General features: G+C 35.1%; 1 protein-coding gene across 4 annotated transcripts in view; it reads left to right on the plus strand.

Annotated features, from left to right (window-relative positions):
* Positions 1-21,329, plus strand: part of CNOT6L (CCR4-NOT transcription complex subunit 6 like) — a 120,396-nt gene that overhangs the window by 36,075 nt on the left and 62,992 nt on the right. For all 4 annotated transcript variants that reach the window (XM_058722168.1, XM_058722169.1, XM_058722167.1 and 1 more), the window contains exons 2-4: positions 9,249-9,370; positions 12,408-12,594; positions 13,829-13,914. In XM_058722168.1, the coding sequence (XP_058578151.1) occupies positions 9,259-9,370; positions 12,408-12,594; positions 13,829-13,914 (385 nt within the window). In that variant the 5' untranslated portion in view covers positions 9,249-9,258. The remainder of the gene's footprint in view (positions 1-9,248; positions 9,371-12,407; positions 12,595-13,828; positions 13,915-21,329) is intronic.

The raw sequence follows: 21,329 nt of genomic DNA on the forward strand, positions 1-21,329 counted from the left end.
TGAATATATTTGCTGTGGTCTTGTCATACAGCCTTTATTATGGTGAGGTACATTGTACTTACCTTGAGTATTGTAATGATATTTTTAATTTCTCCCAATGCATTTGACATTCACCTATGTTGCGTTTATCATTAGTTTGGTCCTTTTTCTAACTGAGTAGTATTTCATTGTATGACTGTACCGCAGTTTATGTAATTGTCAGTTGAAGATCATTTGATTTTTTTTTCAAGTTTGGGGGGCTTATGAATAAAGTTGCTGCAAACATTTACATACAGTTTTTTGTGTGAACATAAATTTTTCTTTTGCTTGGGTACATACCTAGAGATGAAATTGGAGGTTGTATAAAAGTATGTTTAGCTTGATGAGGAAAACAACCAAACTCTTTCACAGTGGCATTACTGTTTTTGCTTTCCACTAGCGAAATGTGAGGGTATGTGTGGGTGTATGTATGTATGCATGAATATGTGTGTATGTATATAAATATGTGTTTGTGTATATAAACATAAACACAAAGACAGGTATGTGTGTGTGATATCCTTGTTGGCCCTAGTATTGTATGTGTGTAGTGATATCTCATTGTCGCTTGAGGTTGAATTTCCAAAATGCGTATAGTTGAGTATTTTTCATGTGCTTATTTTGTATTTGAGTATCTTTGGTGACGTGCCTGTTGAAATCTTTTGCCAATTTTTTTATTAGGTTGTTTTTCTTAAGATTTTGTTTTGAGAGTTCCTTTTATATTCTGGAGTGCTTTTACAGATTGGTGTTTCGCAAATAATTATTCTCAATCCTGGGCATGTCTTTTCATTCATCTTTCTTTTTTTTAATTTTAATTTTTTATTTGTTAATACTACATCCAAATTAGTTAGCATGTAGTGCAACAATGATTTCAGGAGTAGATTCCTTAGTGCCCCTTACCAATTTAGCCCTTCCCCGTTCCCACAACCCCTCCAGTAATCCTCAGTTTGTTCTCCATATTTATGAGACTCTTATGTTTTGTCCCCCTCCCTGTTTTGATATTATTTTTGTTTCCCTTCCCTTATGTTCATCTGTTTTGTCTCTTAAAGTCCTCATATGAGTGAAGTCATGTGATATTTGTCTTTCTCTGACTAATTTCACTTAACATAATACCCTCTAGTTCCATCCACGTAGTTGCAAATGGCAAGATTTCATTCATTTTGATTTCCAAGTAATACTCCATTTTATACACACACACACACACACACACACACACACACACCACATCTTCTTTATCCATTCCTCCATCGATGGACATTTGGGCTCTTTCCATACTTTGGCTATTATTGATAGTGTTGTTATAAACATTGGGGTGCATGTGTCTCTTTAAAACAGCACACCTGTATCCCTTGGATAAATACCTAGTAGTGCAATTGCTGGGTCGTAGGGTAGTTCTGTTTTTAGTTTTTTGAAGAACCTCCATACTGTTTTCCAGCGTGGCTGCACCAGCTTGCATTCTCATCATTCATCTTTCAAAGAGGAAAAGTTTTAAATTTTCATGATATTCAGTTTATCAGTATTTTTCTTATATGGATCATACTTTGTGTTTTATCTTAGAATTATTTGCCTAATCCAAGGTCTTAATTTTTCTCTTATGTTTTCTTCTAAAGTTTTATGGTTTTTGGTTTTACACTTAAATTTACTATCCTTGTAAGTTTGTTTATGGTACACGGTTGGATTAATGCCTATTTATTTATTTTTGCATGTGGATGTCTAATTGTTCTAGCAGCATATTTTTAAAAATCTATCTCTATTACACATCTGTGGAAAATCTATTGGCTGTGTGGTTCTATTTCTAGTTTCTCAGTTCTGTTCCTTTGAACTATATGTGTCTATCCCTTTTCATCCATACAAAACTGTCTGGATTACTATATCTTTATAGTAAGTCTTGATATTAGATAGTGGGTGCACCCAAGTGTATATATTTTTTTTCAAAAGTATTTTGGCTATTCTAGATTTCTGTATATAAATTTGAGAATTAGCTTGTTGATTTTTACGTGGGAAAATATTTTGAAGAGGTAAAAGATGACTTAAACCATGAAGGGTGGATAGAATTGGACATCCACTGAAAGACATAAAAATGTATATATCAGAGGAAATAGAAAACACAAGCTACACCAAAAAAGTGAAAGGATAAAAAGGGTTAGGGGGAAGAAATCATAGTCCTGGAAAAATTGATGTTGTGAAAATTTTTGTCTAATTATCTCCCATTTTCTGCAGGATAATTAGATTGTGTTCGATATCTTTAGGTAAATGAGAGGCAGTAAATAAATACAAGAGGCATTAAAGCATAGTGATTGTTAGCTAGAGACTAAGATCTAATTTGGAATGTAAGAGAAGAATTGTAAGCTTTTGTTGTCCAAATCAATTACTGATGAAATAAAATGAAATGTGCTAATTATTTTGAAATTTTGAAGTGATTGGTAGATTTATAATCTCAGGTCTCCATTTTTCCTTTTATTATTTATGTTTTATGTTGCTTTTGCTGTGTTCTGGTATTCCACATATGAGGGAAAATTTCAAATGTGCAGAAAAATTCTATTCTGATTTCCCCCCCCCCCCCCCATAGTGCTTTCTTTAGCTGACAAGTAGACTATGCCCTCACTGCTTTATGGAGTTAGAAGCTTCTTTTAGTTATCATTGTGGTTTAACATAAAGCTACCTTTGGATTACCTTTAGAAAGAAGTATAGTAACCATTATGACATCTCATTTTCATCCATGTATGCCTATGCATTTTGTTTGGGTAGATAACTAGTTTGGCTTGGAATTTGAAGTAGATCCCGAAGAATAAACTGAATAGAATGAAGACACATTGAATTCAATTATTATTATTATTATTATTTTTAGTAATGTCTACACCCAATGTGGGGCTTGAACTCATGACTCTGAGATCAAGAGTTGCATGCTCATCTGATTGAGCTAGCCAGGCATCCTGAGTCTAAATATTTTTAAAGACCAAAAGAATCCTTGTTACTGTTATCTAATTATTTGGTTTGTCAGTAAGGATCATAGAATAAATAATGTCGCAGTGTTAGAAGAGTATTTGCTGTCACCTTAAATTAAATGTACTTATAAGTGTTTAGCCTCATTATCTTTGGTCCATTCCCCAATATTAAAACTTGGGGCACCTGGATGGCTCAGTTGGTTAAGCATCCGACTTCTGCTCAGGTCATGATCTCACAGTTCCCATGTGTTTGAGCCCTGCATCAGATTCCGTGCTAACAGTGTGGAGCCTGCTTGGGAGTCTCTCTTTCTCTCTGCTCCTCCTTCACTTGTGCTTTCTCTCTCTCTCTCTCTCTCTCTCAAAAATAAACCTTAAAAAAAAAAAAAAAAGTAAATGCTTCCCTGTATTTCTTTGAAAAAACAATAAAACAAAAACTTGCCATTCTTGTCCTGGGAGCTGTAGTTTCTCTACTTGTCATTGACCATTCTGTGGATTACCTATTACATTTGGCCCTTGAACAACTCAGAGGTTAGGGACACCAATCTCCCATGCATTTGAAAATTCATGTACGACTTTATATTACCCTAATAATGGCCTACTGTTGACTGGAAGCTTTACTGATAACATAAAGCATTGATTAACACATACTTTGCGTGTTATATATATTGTATTATATATTGTACTCTTATAATAAAGTAAGTTAGAGAAAAGAAAACGGTATTAAGAAAATTGTAAGAAACAAAATACATTTTCTGTAGTGTAAAAGATCTGCTTATAAGTAGACCTAAGCAGTTTTTTAAGGGTCAGCTTCATTACCCTTTAGTTGTACTCTTTCAGAATAGTGACAAGAGGGAACAATGCAACTACCTGATAAGGGGGTGGGGGTGGGGGGGAAGGTAGTAACAAGAAGTGCCAAATTCTTTATAGCACTATTTGGAAGTAAACTATATATTCTATAACTTTATTTTAAAGCAGCGCTATGAAAATGGTATAAGCTACGTGAAGGCAAGGATGTTGTTTATCTTGTTTACTTTAGAAGTCCTAGTGCTTGGTGTAATACATGATGGTAGTAGGTCTACAGTAAGTATTTGTTGAATAAATGTTAAACTGGTCAGAAACATGAAATTCCAAAAACCTGAGGTTATTATTTTTTTTTAAATAAAGTGACTTTACCATCATAAAACATGGGTTTTGCTTTGTTTAGTTTAGAGTGAGAGTCATGAAAACTTTGGGGTTCTTTTTGAGTAGGCTCCACACCCAGTGTTGGGCTTGAACTTACAACCCTGAGATCAAAAGTCGGATGCTCCACCAACTGAGCCACTAAGGTGTCCCAAACTTTGGGGTTCTTTTTGAATGTTTGCGTTATTACCATATATGGACTTTAGCTAAATATGTCATTGCAGATAAATGCCACCAGAGAGGCCCTTGTATAGACCTGTAGTGGGAAATGCTAATGAAATCATTATCTCAGGGTATGTTTTAAGCTCTTAAGTGTCATCCGTCTTTATCACTATGATCCTGCTGTATGCAGTGTGATTTGCTAAGGCGCTTTTTTTTTTTTTTTTTTTTAGTATCTGCTGGTGAGTCCATTCAGGGAAGGTATAATGATTAAGAGTTCTGTATAGTTAAATATTGATGAAGAAATAAAAACTTCAGAAATGCTGCAGCACAAGGGTTAGTTTGCTTTATTAAAAAAAGTTGAACTTAGATTTATTTTCTCAGAAAGCAAAATGGCCTTAATGCTTAAGACCAGATGGGAAGGATGGATATTAGGTAGGTAAGTATTCAATATGTAACAAATAATGTGTTATTTGGGAATAACCTTTGGGAATAAATGTCAATATAATACAGATTTATCTGAGAATGTGTAAAATGCAATAAATCATAGATATCTTGCTCTAAAAGTTAAGCAGAAATATCTAGTGTGGGCTTAATTTTGTCTTCCTCTGACTTTGGGAACCCTGCCAGCATCTGTATTTCTGCCAAAGATTACTTTGCAGACTACAGTTGAGATGACCAGTTAATATTTGTATGGAAATAAATGTATGTTTAATGATTTTTATTTTAGAGTTGAGTTAGAAGTCTCTGATTCATTATGAAACATTCTTTCGTGCTTGTAGCATTCTTTCTTTCTTAGACTGAGTTCTAAGTAATAGTAATTGTGCTGTACTATAAACTTGGATAAAATTACCTTAAATTTGGACAGGATGTGAGAGAGAAACTTTGGTTTAATACCACAAGAACTTAAATCTTTATATGTACTATACAGGCTGCTCTTTTTTTAAGTTGTTCCAGATGACCACCTATTAACAGAAGTCCAGTTCTAGCTTTAAAAGTTTGCTCTGATTTGGCTCAGATTAGATTTTGTTCTGTTTGGGAGCAGGGAGCAGTTGTTGTTTTATTAGCTTCAGATATAAAATTTGAGATTTGGGATTCTTTAGCAATAGTGTATTTGGATGTATTTCATATATATTTTGTAATATGCTGTTCATTGAAACGACGTGATATACAGGTATGTTACATTTTTTTGTTTTGGAAGCTCCATTTAAAATTTTTCTAGGGCAGGGGCACCTGGGCGGCTCAGTCGGTTTAGCATCCAACTTTGGCTAAAGCCATGATCTCACAGCTCCTTCGTTTGAACCCTGCATTGGGCTCTGTGCTGACAGCTAAAAACCTGGAGCCTGCTTTGGATTCTGTCTCCCTCTCTCTCTGCCCTTCTCCTGCTCTCCCACTCTCTCTCAAAAATAAACAAACATTAAAAAAATAAAATACAAATTTCTAGGTCAAAATAGCTCTAGTGTTACATATAATATTGCTTGTAATTGAAAAATTGAAATACATTTTCTATGAAGTTCATATTTTATAAGTTTACATGAGGTTTTTCCTGTGGAACAGAAGAGAAACTAATGAAAATCTTCACTATGTGGTCGTGATTAATCAGCTTTCAATGGTGGAGATTAAAACTAGTTTACTTTTAGGATAGTTCATGTAGGAACTAAGAAGTCAGACATAATTCGGTTCTTTGGCCAGGACTGATGGTAACTCTCAGAAATTTTGCACTAGGATCTGGGAAGGTCATGTAGGTGCTATGCTAAGATCCAATGGATGGAAAGTGGGTGGCAGGTTTAAAGAAGCTTATGTAGTTAGCATTTGGGAAGCTATGTGGAGTATTTTTTATAGTGTTGAAATAGGGTCGAAGACTGGAAAGTTAGACAGGTTGTGTTGCCAAAGGGGCTTTTATTGTACTCTATTACAAGATAAGGATACCCAGTATAAATTAGGTTGATGTAATGGGAGGATCCTCTGGGAACTGATGTAAGATGTTGTAAAAATTAGAAAGTCATGGAAAAACCAAAAGCTTCCTGTTTGATCAATTTGAAAAAGAAGATAGGGAAAGGAATTAGCTGTTAGGCTTTCCAAAATAAAACATTTCTATTTTTTAGATAAAATGTATTCATCACTCAGTATTTAAGTCTTGGAATGACCTGTATATGAGACTGTTAGAAACCACACTATCAGCGTCACATTTAAAGAGTTAAATACATTTGAATCAGTATTATGTATTTTAATTTATTTTGAAATAAGTTTTTGAGGTATGTCTCCAATGTGCAAAGTTGGTGATGAGGAACTGAGAGGGAAAAAATAAAGCTGAATAAGAGGCTTTAATATTGCCAATTTCCCAAATTTGAATTCTCTAAGTCTTTAGTAGCAATTTTGAAAACCTGATGTTTGAGACAGTAGTGATCACCAGAACTGAAGACTCTACTAAGTTGCTTGTTAAGCCAAAAGTAAAATGTTACCACTTTAATCAGACTATTGAAATCTATATTCATTTTTAATTAAGTGCTTGTATTTTCATTGGTTTCCTAATCAAATCTGGAAGAGATCTCTGACCGCTAATATGGCAGTATTAATATTACTTTGGTTTTACATGTAAACACTGGTAAACGTTTCATGGATTTGTTTTGCAGGAACAGATTTTATAAATTTTAGTGGATTTAGGAAGATGGAAACTTGTGAAAAATTAAAAAAAATCATTTTATATAGTAGCTGATTTCAAGATTAGAATTACAGGGCCAGAAGAGATGGCAATTATTGACCTATATAGATTTTTAAAATATTTAGGGAAATTGAACATGTCGATTAATTAGCATTTCCTGGGAATAATTTTTAGAAAAGCATTGACTGAAAATTGGCTGTGAGATGGAAAAAGCAGGAGGAAGGTGGCAGATTTTAGTATTACAAAGCATATATTCATTCCACAAATACATATTAAGGGCCTACTATGTGGAAGGAACTATATAGCAATATAAAAATGATATGCCTCCACACAGAAATGACTGATAGTCCCCTTAAGGAACATACCATCCAGTGGGAGCCATTATTAAAAACCACATTAAGTTGACCTCTATGTTTTGTGAAAATGAATTAGAATTTTGAAACATTTGTTTTGCATATTTTGCAGTCTTTATTTTTTACCCATCTGCAATGTAGTTCATGGATTTTGTAGCATGTTGTTTGTGTGTTTTGGCTTTCCTTAATCTTGTGTTTTTGCAGATTTTCGTATTAGTATGCAGAAGTACTCACAGAGGTACACATTCCTCATGCATGGTAGAAATTCTGAAAATCTTGTTATCTAAAAATTTTATTTTTTGAAGTATTTTACATAGGCCGAATGTGGTAGAAATCAAGTTTTTTTTCCCATGGAAAATTATCATATTCTTTGTGCTGTATGAAGATCCTGGGATATGTATGGGAAATAGAAGGGTCAGTATGAACCAACTTGTATGATAAGATTAAAGCAGAAGGAAGGGCTTAACCTGGAAACTTGGAAGCAGACTACTGTTAAACAGATTAATAAATCTGGAAAACTTTCTCTTTACCCCTTTTAAAAGAGGAAAGTGACTATTTTACCTTCAGAAATATGAGTAGATTATGGTGTAGGAAATTTTGATTCTGTTCTTATAAACTAGCTTTGATTTTTTTTGAAACATAGAATACCACTAATTTTTCTTTATTCTCTGTATATAACAAATTTCAGACCATGTGAAAGTAAATTACATTGAATTATAAATTCTAAACTTTAGTTGGAAACACTCTCAGATCGAGACACTTGGTTTTGGGGTGTGTGTGTATGTGTATGAAATATGAGCAAAGAGAACCAATATACTAATAACAAGGCAACTTACAGATAGCATGTAGGATTTTAATTAGGTTCAGGGCTTTGTCATTTGCTATTATTGCTATATCTAAACTGGATTTTATTTTCTGCCAGTTACCAAGCAGTAATTCTTGTGTTGGACTCCTTGAATGGTTACTTTCAGTGCCATTTGTCATATGCTTCATACATTGCACACTTGAGGATTTTTATATCTAGTTTTTACCATTCGTGATCAGTCAGTGATTATTTTGGCAGTTACATGAAGAAGAGTATATAATAATACTAGTTTCAATTCGGTGGCATGGACACTTCTGAGAGTGAAAAGGAATGATGCTGCCTCAGAACAACAGGTTAAACCAAGACAGGCTCATACTAAGATATCATTCTGTGTGATGCTTTTGACTGCAAGTGATGAAAAACACAAGCTAAACTAGTTTAAACAATAAGTAATATATATTGGCTTGTGTATGCAAAAAGCCCAGTGTTCGGGAGTCCTACAGGTATGATTTGGTGAGGACTCTGGCTTTGTCTATTTTCTAGACTCTGACTTCTGTGGCTGGCTTCCCTTATAATCGTTGGATGGTTGCCAGTAGCAATCTGGGCTATATTCTTCTATGATTAGCAGGATAGAGAAGCCTGAATAGAATGCGTCTTAAGCTTCATGGTTATTAGATACATCTGAGCTAATCTCTGTGACAAGAGGAATGTCATGTGCTGATTGTCTTAAATACAAGCTATTTGAATATCACCGAGGCAAGGAGGACAGGATTACTTTGATATTCTTAGACTAGTCAAAATCCATTCAGAAAACTGGTGTAGGGTCTGTCTGTTTGGGAAAGCAAGGCTGCTAAAGCAAGAATGGGTGGAAGTTCGGGAAGCAACTACAAAGTTCAATGTGAAATGCAATGTCTTTGCTTATTCGCATTTTCCCTTATGCATCTGTTACTGAGTTCCTGCAAGAGCCTAACATACTGCAGACATGTTTTCTTCTAGTGAGAATTTCTAGTATGAAATGACTTAGCCTGGCAAGGGGAAAGGAAAAGAAAATTTACATCCCATTTTTCTTTTTTCTGTGAGACTGTGGTAATTGTTGATTATCCTTTTTTTTTTTTTTTTTTTTTTAACAGACTAATAGGGATGCCAAAGGAAAAATATGATCCTCCAGATCCTCGCAGAATTTATACCATCATGTCAGCAGAGGAGGTAGCCAATGGGAAAAAATCTCACTGGGCAGAATTAGAAATCTCGGGTGAGTGGAATCTGAAGCGTTTAATCCAGGATATAATAGCAATAATGAGCAAGAATTGAGTATTGTATTTATTCCTATGTTGTACATTTGTACTTAGATGAACTAATTGAGAAAATAAAAGATTCTGAGTACTGGTGTTTAATTTACCTGTGACTAAATATCTTTTTCCTGTTCTTTCTTTTGAAATAATACCTTGAGCCAGAGTTGGCATCTGAAATTGAGGACATTGGGAGTTTTGTTTCTGAGTAACCAGGTTCTTTGATATAATAGATTTAATTTTGGCTATTGCAGAGTAATTATTTTTGGAAACTGAAATCTTTGTCATTTTCCTATCATCCTAGTGTTGGCCTAGTAGGAAGCTTAGAAGCTGTTGATTCCAAAAAATAACTATATTACATGACCTTTCATGTTTAGGATTTGTTCAGATAGAATATGATTCCTAAAAACTTACAGCCATAGTGTACTAGTGAGAAAAAAATCAGACAAACTCAAGCTGAAAAACTCAAACTGCAAAATACCTAACCTAGTAATCCTCAAAAGTGTCAAGGTCATAAAAAACAAGGAAAGACTGAGAAACTGTCACAGACCATAAGAGACTAGGGAGACATGATGACTAAATGCAAAATGGTATCTTGAATTGGATCTTATAACAAAAAGATGGAAAAACTGGTGAAATCCAATATAAAATCTGTACATTAGCAATGTACCAATAATGTACAAAAGTAATGTATTAATATTAGTTTCCTGGTTTTGACAAATGTATCATGATAATATAAGAAACTAACATTAGGGGAACTGGATGAGAGGTATACAGGAACTCTATATTGGTAGCTTTTCTGTAAATCTAAAATTATTATAAAGTTAAAAGTTTATTAAAAATAGAATATAATTACTGTTTTTTTGTTTATTAATTGGTATAATACAGATAATGTAGAATGTGATACCCCTGTCCCCCCCCTCCCCCCAAACAGGCTTTCATTGGGAAGCATTAAATCCACATTACAGTGTTAATAGCAAGAATTACCTGTATATTTAGCTTAAATGTAACCTGGTGGGTAAATGTTGGTAATCAGAAGAATGAATATCAGCAGATCCTATTGGGCTAACCCAGGGTTTCTCAGTTAGGCACTGCTAACACTTAGGGCCAGACAGTTCTTTGTGGTTGGGGGCTGTTGTGTGCACTGTAGGTGATTTAGCAGCATTCCTGGTCTTTACCCACTAGATGCCAGTAGCACTCCTCTTTTTTTTTTTTTTTTTTTTTTTTAAAGGACATTAATTTTAATTTCATTGTAGACATGATAATTGGAATTTTGAATTTTTTTTAATGTTTATTTTTGATAGAGACAGTGTGAGTGGGGGAGAGGCAGAGGGAGAGCTGTCAGTACAAATTCCCACATGGGGCTTGAACTCACAAATGTGATATTATGACCTGAGCCGAAGTCGGATGCTTAACTGACTGAGCCACCTAGGTGCCTCATGATATTGGAATTTTGATAATGAAGATAGTTCTCCAGCAGTTTGGGTCCTTAATATGATAGTTAGCCACATACATGTTTAAATATAAGTTAATATAAGTTAATATTAACATATTAATATATTAAGTATATATTAAGTTTAAATACATATGAATATTAACATGAGATATTACCATTTTGTAAATAATTCCATTAAAACACATGGGATAAAAGGTCACTGTAATACATATCAGTGGACATCTTAGGGACTATAATTTACATAAGTTATAATTTTTTAAGCTGAAGTATAGTTAACACACATCGATACATTAGTTTCAGTTATACAGCATAGTGTTTAGCAGTATTCCCGGCCTCTACCCACTAGATGCCAGTAGCACTCCTCTGGTTTTGACAACGAAGAATGTCTCCAGAGTCCCAAAGTCCCTTGGGGAATAAAATCAAAATTGCCCCTGGTTGAGAAGCACCTGATTAAATCCCAGGTAAGACTTAAATAAGGTTCTTTTACCACAGCCTCTCTTCACTTGAACACTTTCTTTCCTATTAAAATACAAAATCCTAGCTGGCACCTGAGCCTGATAATAGATAGCATGAAGGAACCTGTGACAGAACCCTGGCCAGATCTGAGCTTGAGTTGACGACTGCTTGATAGCTATGTGAAAAGTAACATCCATTTGACATTTTGTGGCCTCTATACACCTTCCACTGCTCTTTTAATCAAGATCTGTTGTTTCAAATGTGATATGTAATTAAATTCTATTTTACTTCTGTAAAGTTTATAAAATGATCTTCATATAAATTATTAAGATAATATCCCACTTTACAGCAGCTGCGGTTAGGTGATTTGCCCAGATCTATATAGCTAGTAAATATATAAAAATCAGGATTCTGAGATAGGTTTTCTGAATCTTTTCTAGTCCATGTGCTACAATAGCTGTCCGATGCTGACTGACTGATAAAGCTTAATGTGTGACCATTTCACTTGAGTATGTTGCACTTAGTGCAAAATCTTAAACCAGAGTTGTTGATTGTAGCATCGAAAGCTGGGAACGATGCCTCTTTTATGGGTAAAATGGTTTTCCTAATGGTCAATCTGATGTTGGTTCTAAATCATCGTAATTACTCTTGGTAATTTAAAGTTTGTAGAAGAATCCAGGCCCAAAATATGGACAAACCTTTCACTATTATTTTTTGTGGAGTATGTAAGAAATACTTTCGTTAGGACTGTGCCTTAAAATAAAATTCAAGACTGTTCTGTCACAAAAGCTTAAGTCAGCCTGATGTTTTCCTTGAGAACTCACCATCACCCTGACTCCAGGGGTCTCCTTATTATGCCACATCTCATTTAATACATGGGGAGTTCATGAGAAATAATGGTTGTCAGGCAAAAGTGACATGAAATTAAAGAACAGGTAGGTTTGGAAGCAGTCAAATGGCATTAATAGAAAACTAACCTCAAAGATGCAGTATCTGTATATTGCAGTCTCTTCTACCACTTTTTAGTCCTTGGAGGTTAGTCTTTATCCTGGGCCTAGAATTTAATGCTTCAAAATTTTGCCTTTCAGGTAGAGTGCGGAGCTTAAGTACGTCACTTTGGTCATTGACACACTTGACAGCACTGCACCTAAATGACAATTACCTTAGTCGCATTCCACCTGATATTGCCAAGCTTCATAATCTGGTTTACCTGGATCTGTCATCCAATAAACTCAGAAGTTTACCAGCAGAACTAGGAAACATGGTGTCTCTCAGGTAAGGAAATATTACTGATATGACTCACTATATAGAATTCTAAATTTACCAAATAAGAAAATTATGAGATATTACTCCTCTTGCAGTAGGATTTTGGTATGCATTTGAAGATCAAATGATAAAAATTGTCTAAACAGGGCTCGAGGTGGCATCTGTTGAACATTTCCTTTCTTTCAATTTGAAGCTTTCTAAGTAGAAGTGTGCTTGTCTTACCAATTTCTTTTAACAGCCTCGAGGTGGGTTGGGATTAAAATATTAGGTCTCGCTTTAGGCTCAAGCATGTGATAAGATAATCATAAATAATTGAGAAAATATTCTGATCTTGTAAGTAAACTTCTGGGAACATACCTGTTTTGTAAGGTGAAGTATACTTAAATGTCACAAGTCCTTAAGGAAACCTTAGAACTTGATAGTAAATGGATTTATTTCTTGTCCTTTAGGGTTCTTTAAGAATTTCTTGATAGGAAAAAATTTTGTAGGTCCCTTAAGACCTTGTATAAATGTTTTCAGTGTAGGCAGGTATTGCTTTTCTATGTTTATTTGCTAAGTGGTAATTTTTTTTTCCCGGCTAAGTAGTGATATTTAAAATTGCTGTCATGTGTTTAAAATTAAACATTTATATTGTTTTAGAATCTTATTCCTTATTTTCTTAAAATACTTTTTAGTCATCTAATAATATGGCTGTTTATTTTTTCTGTAATCTGGCCAAAATTTCAAAATTATAAGCTTGGATCTTACCTATATTATCCTATTATCTGTATTATGCTTTATTTTCTGTGGTTATATCCTATGTCAGTGATTGTTCATCATAGTATCTTAATGTGATTACAGTGTAATCAGTTATAAGAATTGATCAAGGTGATTGGTTGTTACATTTTCCTGTGGAGTATACTGGATTCAAGGATACTGGTTGTCTTTGGATACAAAGAATATCTGTCACTTTGATTTGGGTAGGCATTTGAGTGAGAGAGAAAAGGGAATGGAGTTAGCCTGTGAATGATATGTAGTTCTTGCAGCTTTAGTAATCTGTGCTGGAGAATGAATAAATTATAGAAACATTGTTAACAGTTGTGGTAGTTACACATTTTGTACATTTTTTAGATTGAATGTGTCTTGCAAGTAAATATAACTCATGGTATGTTAGGGAAGGCTAAGAAAGTAATTGTAGATATTAATAAAGTTTGATATATTAAACTTTTTTCTTTCCTTTTTTTTTTTTTTTTTTTTGGAACAGGGAATTGCTTTTAAATAACAATCTGTTACGGGTTTTGCCTTATGAACTTGGTCGGCTCTTCCAGCTACAAACTCTAGGTTTGAAAGGTGAGTGATGTTAGAAGATGACAGCGTTAACACTCACTGAGTATTGAGGTGTTGTGAGCCTTTTAAAGACAATTTTGGTTACAATATAGGTAAGGTTTTCGCATAATTTTGAGAATGTAATTATCCTTTCTCTTGAAAGTAAAGTGGTTCTTCAGTATCAAATTGAGCTTCAGCATTTCATCATACTGCCATCATTTTAACAAATTTGTATGGGGAAAAATTTTAAATATATTTTATATTTAATTTTCTGTAAAATTCTTACATTTCTTAGAGGAGGTATTTTAAATTGACACTGTAGTTCCGCCTGCCACCCCACCTATAAAAGAATGACTTAATAGGATAAACCCCAGGCAGAATATTCCATATCAGGTTTTGATAGAGTAGATAAAATTGCACTGACATATTGTTTGTTATAAGAGAGAAAACATAACAGTAAAGATGAACTATACCTAATGAGAATGATTGTTCTGAATAAAGTATATCAATCCAAGATAGATGTTCCTTTGATAATCTCATCTCAGGCAGTTTGGGATGAAAGTCATTCTCAATTCATATTAATACTGAAATTTGTTATAATAATCTCTTATGGCATAGCATAGGAAGAAGGGTTTATTTTGATTTTAGAGGACTAAATACAGATGTACTATATTGGTTAAATATTTTACTCTATGCTCATGAGGAATGGACATTAATCAAAGCCTTATAAAGTAAACACTTCCTTATTTTATTTTCCTTCTTCAAAGACAATTTGAGTCTCTGAGAACATGTTCTGTTCTGTTTGCATTTGCTTATGTCATATAATGGAGTATTAAGAAAGAAGCTTGAATATGAATTGAAAGAATCCTGATATTATTGGTTGACATGACAGAAATAGTATTAGATTTCTTTGTGTAGTTAATCTTTTGTAAATTAGATAATTATATGAATGGTATGTCTTGTGTTTTTACTCTCCCTGTAGGACTTTTTTTTTGATATTTTTTATCCTATATGAAGAACCAGGGGATAGTTATATCTAAAATATTTTCTTGAAGATTAACCCCAAGGCATTTCATATTTAACTGCTGGGACATTTCACCTTAATCTCTGTATGCTGAATCTTATTCTTATATGTTAGACTTGAAACAGCCATCCAGCTAGAATTGGAATGAGTGCAGGTCTGTTCTTCTCTATTAAAAAATATTATGAGGGCACTTGGATGGCTAGTTGGTTAAGCATCCAACTCTTGATTTCGGCTCAGGACATGATCTCATGGTTGAAGATTAACAGCATGGAGCCTGCTTGGGATCCTGTCTCTCCCTCTCTTTTTGTTCCTCTCCCATTTGTGCTTGTGTGGTCTCTTGGTCTGTCTCTCTCTCAAAATAAATAAACATTTAAAAAAAATTACAGAATGATTGTCATTTTTTATAATCTTATTAGACTCATGAAGCATGAAATTCACACTTTTGTACTGACCGTAGTAATTTTTTTGTCTCTAAGAATAACCATTGCTTCTTTTAACATCAATTAGAACAGCCATTTTTGGGGCACCTGGTGGCTCAGTCGGTTAAGTGTCTGACTTTGGCTCAGGTCATTGATCTCATGGTTCATGGGTTTGAGCCCTGCATCAGGTTCTATGTTGATAGCTCAGAGCCTGGAGCCTGCTTCGGATTCTTCCTTCTTTCCTTTCCGTTCTTTTTTCTACCCCCCCCCCCCCCCCCCCCCCCCCGCTCATGCTCTCTCTCTCAAAAATAAACAAACATTGGGGCGCCTGGGTGGCTCAGTCGGTTGAGCGGCCGACTTCGGCTCAGGTCACGATCTCACGGTCCGTGAGTTCGAGCCCCGCATCGGGCTCTGGGCTGATGGCTCAGAGCCTGGAGCCTGCTTCCGATTCTGTGTCTCCCTCTCTCTCTGACCCTCCCCCGTTCATGCTCTGTCTCTCTCTGTCTCAAAAATAAATAAATGTTAAAAAAAAAATTAAAAAAAAAAAACATTAAAAAAACTAAAACAAAACAAAACAAAACAGCCGTTCTCCTCCTGCTAATATTGATGGAGAGCACATCAGTGACAAATGAATAATTTACTGTTGAACTCAGTGGATTTACCCTTTGTACAATGTGATGTTCCTGAAAACGCAAATATTCCCTGTCTTACTGTTTCATACCCCATTCCGTATTATCTCATGTAAAGACCTATTCCCATAAAATTTATACTAAGCATCAACTGAATGAATCATTCTGAATATCTGTTATCTCCTTGTCCTTCATCCATTTTACTAGTTAAAATCTTAGTCTTCCAAACTACTGTTTTTGGCTGGCCTTTGATCCTAGTGTCCTTTTGTTTACTGATTCGCATTTGTTAAAGTCTCTTCTTAGACCTCTAGTCCTTCAAATTGGGTACCAGCTCTGCTTCGTGAACTATCACTTAGCTTTGTTCATTCCTATGAATAAGTTTCTTTTTATTAAACTTCAGTTTGTTCTAAGGTAAATACCTATCTGCATTCCTTTTCTCTTTGAAAATCTATTATTCTGGTAGAGTACCACTTTCTCTTCAGGTGATCCAATACAGAAAAGCCAAGGACGTTTATTATGCTAAGGAAAATAGAAATAAGTCAGTCAAAGAAAGACAGATACCACTTGATTTCACTCATGTCTGGGATTTGACAAACTTAACAGATGATCATAGGGGAAGAGAAGGAAAAATAAGATAAAAATAGAGGGAGGCAAACCATAAGAGGCTCTTAAATGCAGAGAACAAGGGCACCTGGGTGACTCAGTCGGTTGAGCATCTGATTTCGGCTCAGGTCATGATCTCCTGGTTTGTGTGTTCGAGCCCCACGTCCAGCTCTGTGCTGATAGCTCAGGGCCTGGAACCTGCTTCAGATTCTGTGTCTCCTTCTCTGTCTGCCCCTCGTCCACTCGCACTCTGTCTCTCTCAAAAGTAAAGAAACATAAAAAAAAAAAAATTTAAATGCAGAGAACCAAGTGAGGGTTGATGGGGGTGGGGTAGACAGGTGATGAGCATTAAGGAGGGGACTTGTCCGGATGAGCACTGAGTGTTATATATGTAAGTGATGAATCACTAAATTCTACTCCTGAAGTCAAGACTACATTGTATGTTAACTAACTTGAGAATAAAAAAAGAAAAGAAACCCAGAGCCATTTCTGCCATCTTTCCAAAGTTTGAGATGCAGGATTGGTTTAGAAATAGGAATAAAATGTCCCTAATGAATGGTAGCTTTACATTCTTAGGAAGGTAAGACTTGAAATTTCCTAATCTGTTTTAGTACTCATAAAATGGCACTGTGTTTCCAGAAAAGGGAAGGGAGTGGAATGGAGCATTTATTTCACTTAGGGTAATACCCTCTAGGCCCATCCATGTTTTCACAAATGGCAAGATTTCATTCTTTTTTATGGCTGAATACTGTTTCTGTATGTATATGCCACATCTTCTTTATCCATTTACCTGTCAGTTCTCAACAGAGGTTATTTCCAGATCTTGGCTGTTGTAAATAATGCTGCAGTAAACATAGGGTTGCACATATCTTTAAGGTCAGTTGATTTTTTTTTTTTTTTGGAGACAAACAACGTTGCATTAGTTTAAGGTGTACAACATATTAATTCAACTTTATATATTAAGTTGTGCTCACCTCAGTGTAGCTAGCATCTGTTACCATGTAACACTATTACAATACCATTGACTATATTCCCTGTGATGTACTTTTCATTCTCCTGACTTACCCGTTCTATGACTAGGAGCCTTTCCTCTTCACTCATTTTGTCCATTGGCAGTTATCTGGCAGCCATCACTTTGGTCTCTGTATTTATAGGTCTGATTCTGCTTTTTGTTTATTCATTTGTTTTCTTTTTTATTCTGTATATAAGTGAAATCAATAGAATCTGTGGTATTTGTATTTCTAACTTACCTAGGATAATACTTTCTATGCCTGTCACGTCACAAATGGCAAGATCTCTTATTTTTAATGGTTTAGTAATATTCTTTTATTTATATATATATATACATACACACACCCCGTCTTCTTTATCCATTCATCTATGGATGGATATTTGGGTTGCTTCCATATCTTGGCTATTTTAAATAATGTTGCAGTAAACATAAGGGTGTGTATATCTTTTTGAATTAGTGTTTTCATTTTCTGGTAAATGTGCAGAGGTGGAATTATTGGATTGTATTAGATTTCTATGTAACTTTTTGAGGAACCTCTGTACTATTTTCCTGTTTAAAATTTTTAAAAATTTAAATCCAAGTTAGTTAACATATATGTAATAATGATTTCAGGAATAGAATTTAGTGATTCATTACTTACATATAACACCCAGTGCTCATCGCAGCGTGTCCTCCCTAATGCCCCTTGTCCATTCGTCCACCCAACACCCCATCAGTAACCCTCAGGTTGTTCTCTGTATTTTAGAGGGTTTGTTTCCTTCTCTGTTTTTATATTATTTTTTGCTTCCCTTCCCTTATGTTCATCTATTTTGTGTCTTAAATTCCGCATGAGTGAAATCACAGATTTGTTTTTCTCTAACTTCACTTAACATAATACACTCTAGTTCCATCCATGTTGTTGTAAATGGCAACATTTCATTATTTTTCATTGCCAAGTAATATTCCAGTGTGTGTGTATACATACATGTATACACACACACACACACACCACACATCTTTATGCATTCATCAGTCGATAGACATTTGGGCTCTTTCCATAATTTGGCTATTGTTGATAGTTCTGCTATAAACATTGGGGTGCATTTGCCCCTCCAAATCAGCACTCTTGTATCCTTGGATAAGTACCTAGTCATGCAATTGCTGGGTGTAGGATAGTCTATTTTTAATTTTTTGAGGAACCTCTATATTGTTTTCCAGAGTAGCAGCACCAGTTTGCATTCCCACCAGCAGTGCAAAAGCTTTCCTCTTTTTCTGCATCCTCACCAACATCTTTTGCTGCCTGAATTATTCATTTTAGCCATTATGACAGGTGTGAAGCAGTATCTCATTTTGGTTTTGATTATTTCCCTGATGATGAGTGATGTTGAGCATCTTTTCATGTGTGTCTTAGCCGTCTGGATATCTTCTTTGGAAATGTGTCTATGTCTTTTGTCCATTTCTTCACTGGATTATTTGTTTCTTGGGTGTTGAGTTTATGTTCTTTATAGATTTTGGATACTAACCCTTTATCCGATATGTGATTTGCAAATAATCTTTCATTCGGTTGGTTGCCTTTTAGTTTTGCTGGTGGTTTCCTTTGCTGTGTAGAAGCTTTTTTTTTTTTTTTTTTTTTTTTTTTTTTTATCATCCTGATGAGGTCCCAATAGTTCATTTTTGCTTTTGTTTCCCTTGCCTCCAGAGACATGTCAAGAAGTTGCTGTGGCCAAGGTCAAAGAGGTTGTTGCCTGTCTTCTCTACGGTTTTGATGACTTCCTGTGTTTCATTTAAGTCTTATCTGTTTTGAGTTTATTTTGTGTATGGCGTAAGAAAGTAGTCCATACATGTCTTCTGCTTGTTGCTGTCTCATTTTCCCAGCACCATTTGCTGAAGAGATGGTCTTTTTTCCATTGAATATTCTTTCCTGCTTTGTTAAAGATTAGTTGGACATACATTTGTGGGTGTATTTCTTTGTTCTCTATTCTGTTCCATTGACCTATATATCTGTTTTTGTGCCTGTACCATACTGTCTCAACAATTACAGCTTTGTAATAATATAGCTTGTAGTCTGGAATTGTGATACCTCCAGCTTCGGTTTTCTTGTTTAGGATTGCTTTGGCTATTCAGGGTCTTTTCTGGTTCCATACAAATTTTAGGATTGTTTGTTCTAGCTCTATGTAGAATGTTGGTGTTATTTTGATAGGGATTGCTCTGTACTGGGTTCCATAGTGGATGCACTAATTTACCTTCCCACCAACAGTGTAAAAGGGTTCTCTTTTCTCCACATCCTTGCCAAAACTGGTTATTTCTTGTCTTTAGATACCAGCCATGCTGACTGGTGTGATGTGATAGCTCATTGTGGTTTTGATATGCATTTCTTTGATGACTGTTGATGTTGAGCATCTTTTCATGTGTCTGTTGGCCTTCTGTATGTCTTTGGGAAAATGTCTTTGCAGGTCCCCTGCCCATTTTTAATCAGTTTTTTTTTTTGGGGGGGGGGTGTGACTTGCAGAGTACTTTGTATATTTTGGATATGAAGCCTTCATAGATACAGCATTTACACATCTTCTCCCATTCATTAGATTGCTTTTTTGTTTCGTTGATGGTTTCCTTCACTGTGCAAAAGCTTTTTAGTTTGATATAGTCCAGTTACTTAATTTTGCTTTTGTTTACGTTGCCTGAGTAGAGAGATTCAGAAAGATATTAAAACCAGTGTCCAGGACTTGACTGCCTTTGTTTTTCCTTTAGGCATGCTATGGCTTCTGGTCTTACATTGAGGTTATTAAACCATTTTGAGTTTATTTTTGTGTGTGGTGTGAGAAAGTGGACCAGTTTTATTCTTTTGCATGTACCTGTCCAGTACTTCTAATACCATTTTGGAACTGATTTTTTTTTTTTAATGTTTATTTATTTTTGAGAGAGAGAGCCCGAGCAGGGGAGGAGCAGAGACAGAAGGAGACAGAATCCGAAGCAGGCTCCAGGCTCTGAACTGTCAGCAGAGTGTCCATGTGGGGTTCGAACTCACAAACCGCCAGATCATGACCTGAGTTGAAGTCGGATGCTTTAGCGACTGAGCCACCCAGGCATCCCAGAACTGATGTTTTAATATAGTATGAGGGGGTCTCATTTAGAGACTGATGTAATCCTGTTTTTGTTCTATGTATATAACCAACCATCTCACTATCATTTAGTGAATAGTTTTCCCTTTTCTCACTGATCATCAAGAAAGTCACCTATCAGCTATGGTAGGGTCTGTTTTTGGATCTCCATTTTGTATATCCAGAAGTCAGTTTGTCTAACCTTGCACTAATTACTACATTGTCATAATCATTTTTATGGCTTTATATTAAGACTTTATATATGGTTTGGGAATTCCCTTATGTTTTCCTTTCACAGTGTGGTGGTAGTCTGGCTGTCTTCAATCCCTCATACATAAGAAATAATTTGTTATAGTTCACCAAAAATGTTGTTAGAACTTTGGGGCTGCATTGAATGTGTAGGTCAATTCAGGAAGAATTGACTTTGTTTTTATTATAATTATTTTTTATAATTATATTTTAAAATATAATTTGTCAAATTGGCTTCCATACAATAATACCCAGTGCTCATCCCAACAAGTGCCCTTCCTCAATGCCCATCACCCACTTTCCCCTCTCCCCCACCCCCCATCAACCCTCAGTTTGTGCTCTGCATTTTTAAGAGTCTCTTATGGTTTGTCTCCCTCCCTCTCTGTTTGTAACTATTTTTTTCCCCTTTCCTTCCCCTATGGTCTTTTT

Source organism: Neofelis nebulosa, chromosome 3 (genome assembly GCF_028018385.1).
Source record: "Neofelis nebulosa isolate mNeoNeb1 chromosome 3, mNeoNeb1.pri, whole genome shotgun sequence".
In the NCBI taxonomy this organism is placed as follows: Eukaryota; Metazoa; Chordata; class Mammalia; order Carnivora; family Felidae; genus Neofelis; species Neofelis nebulosa.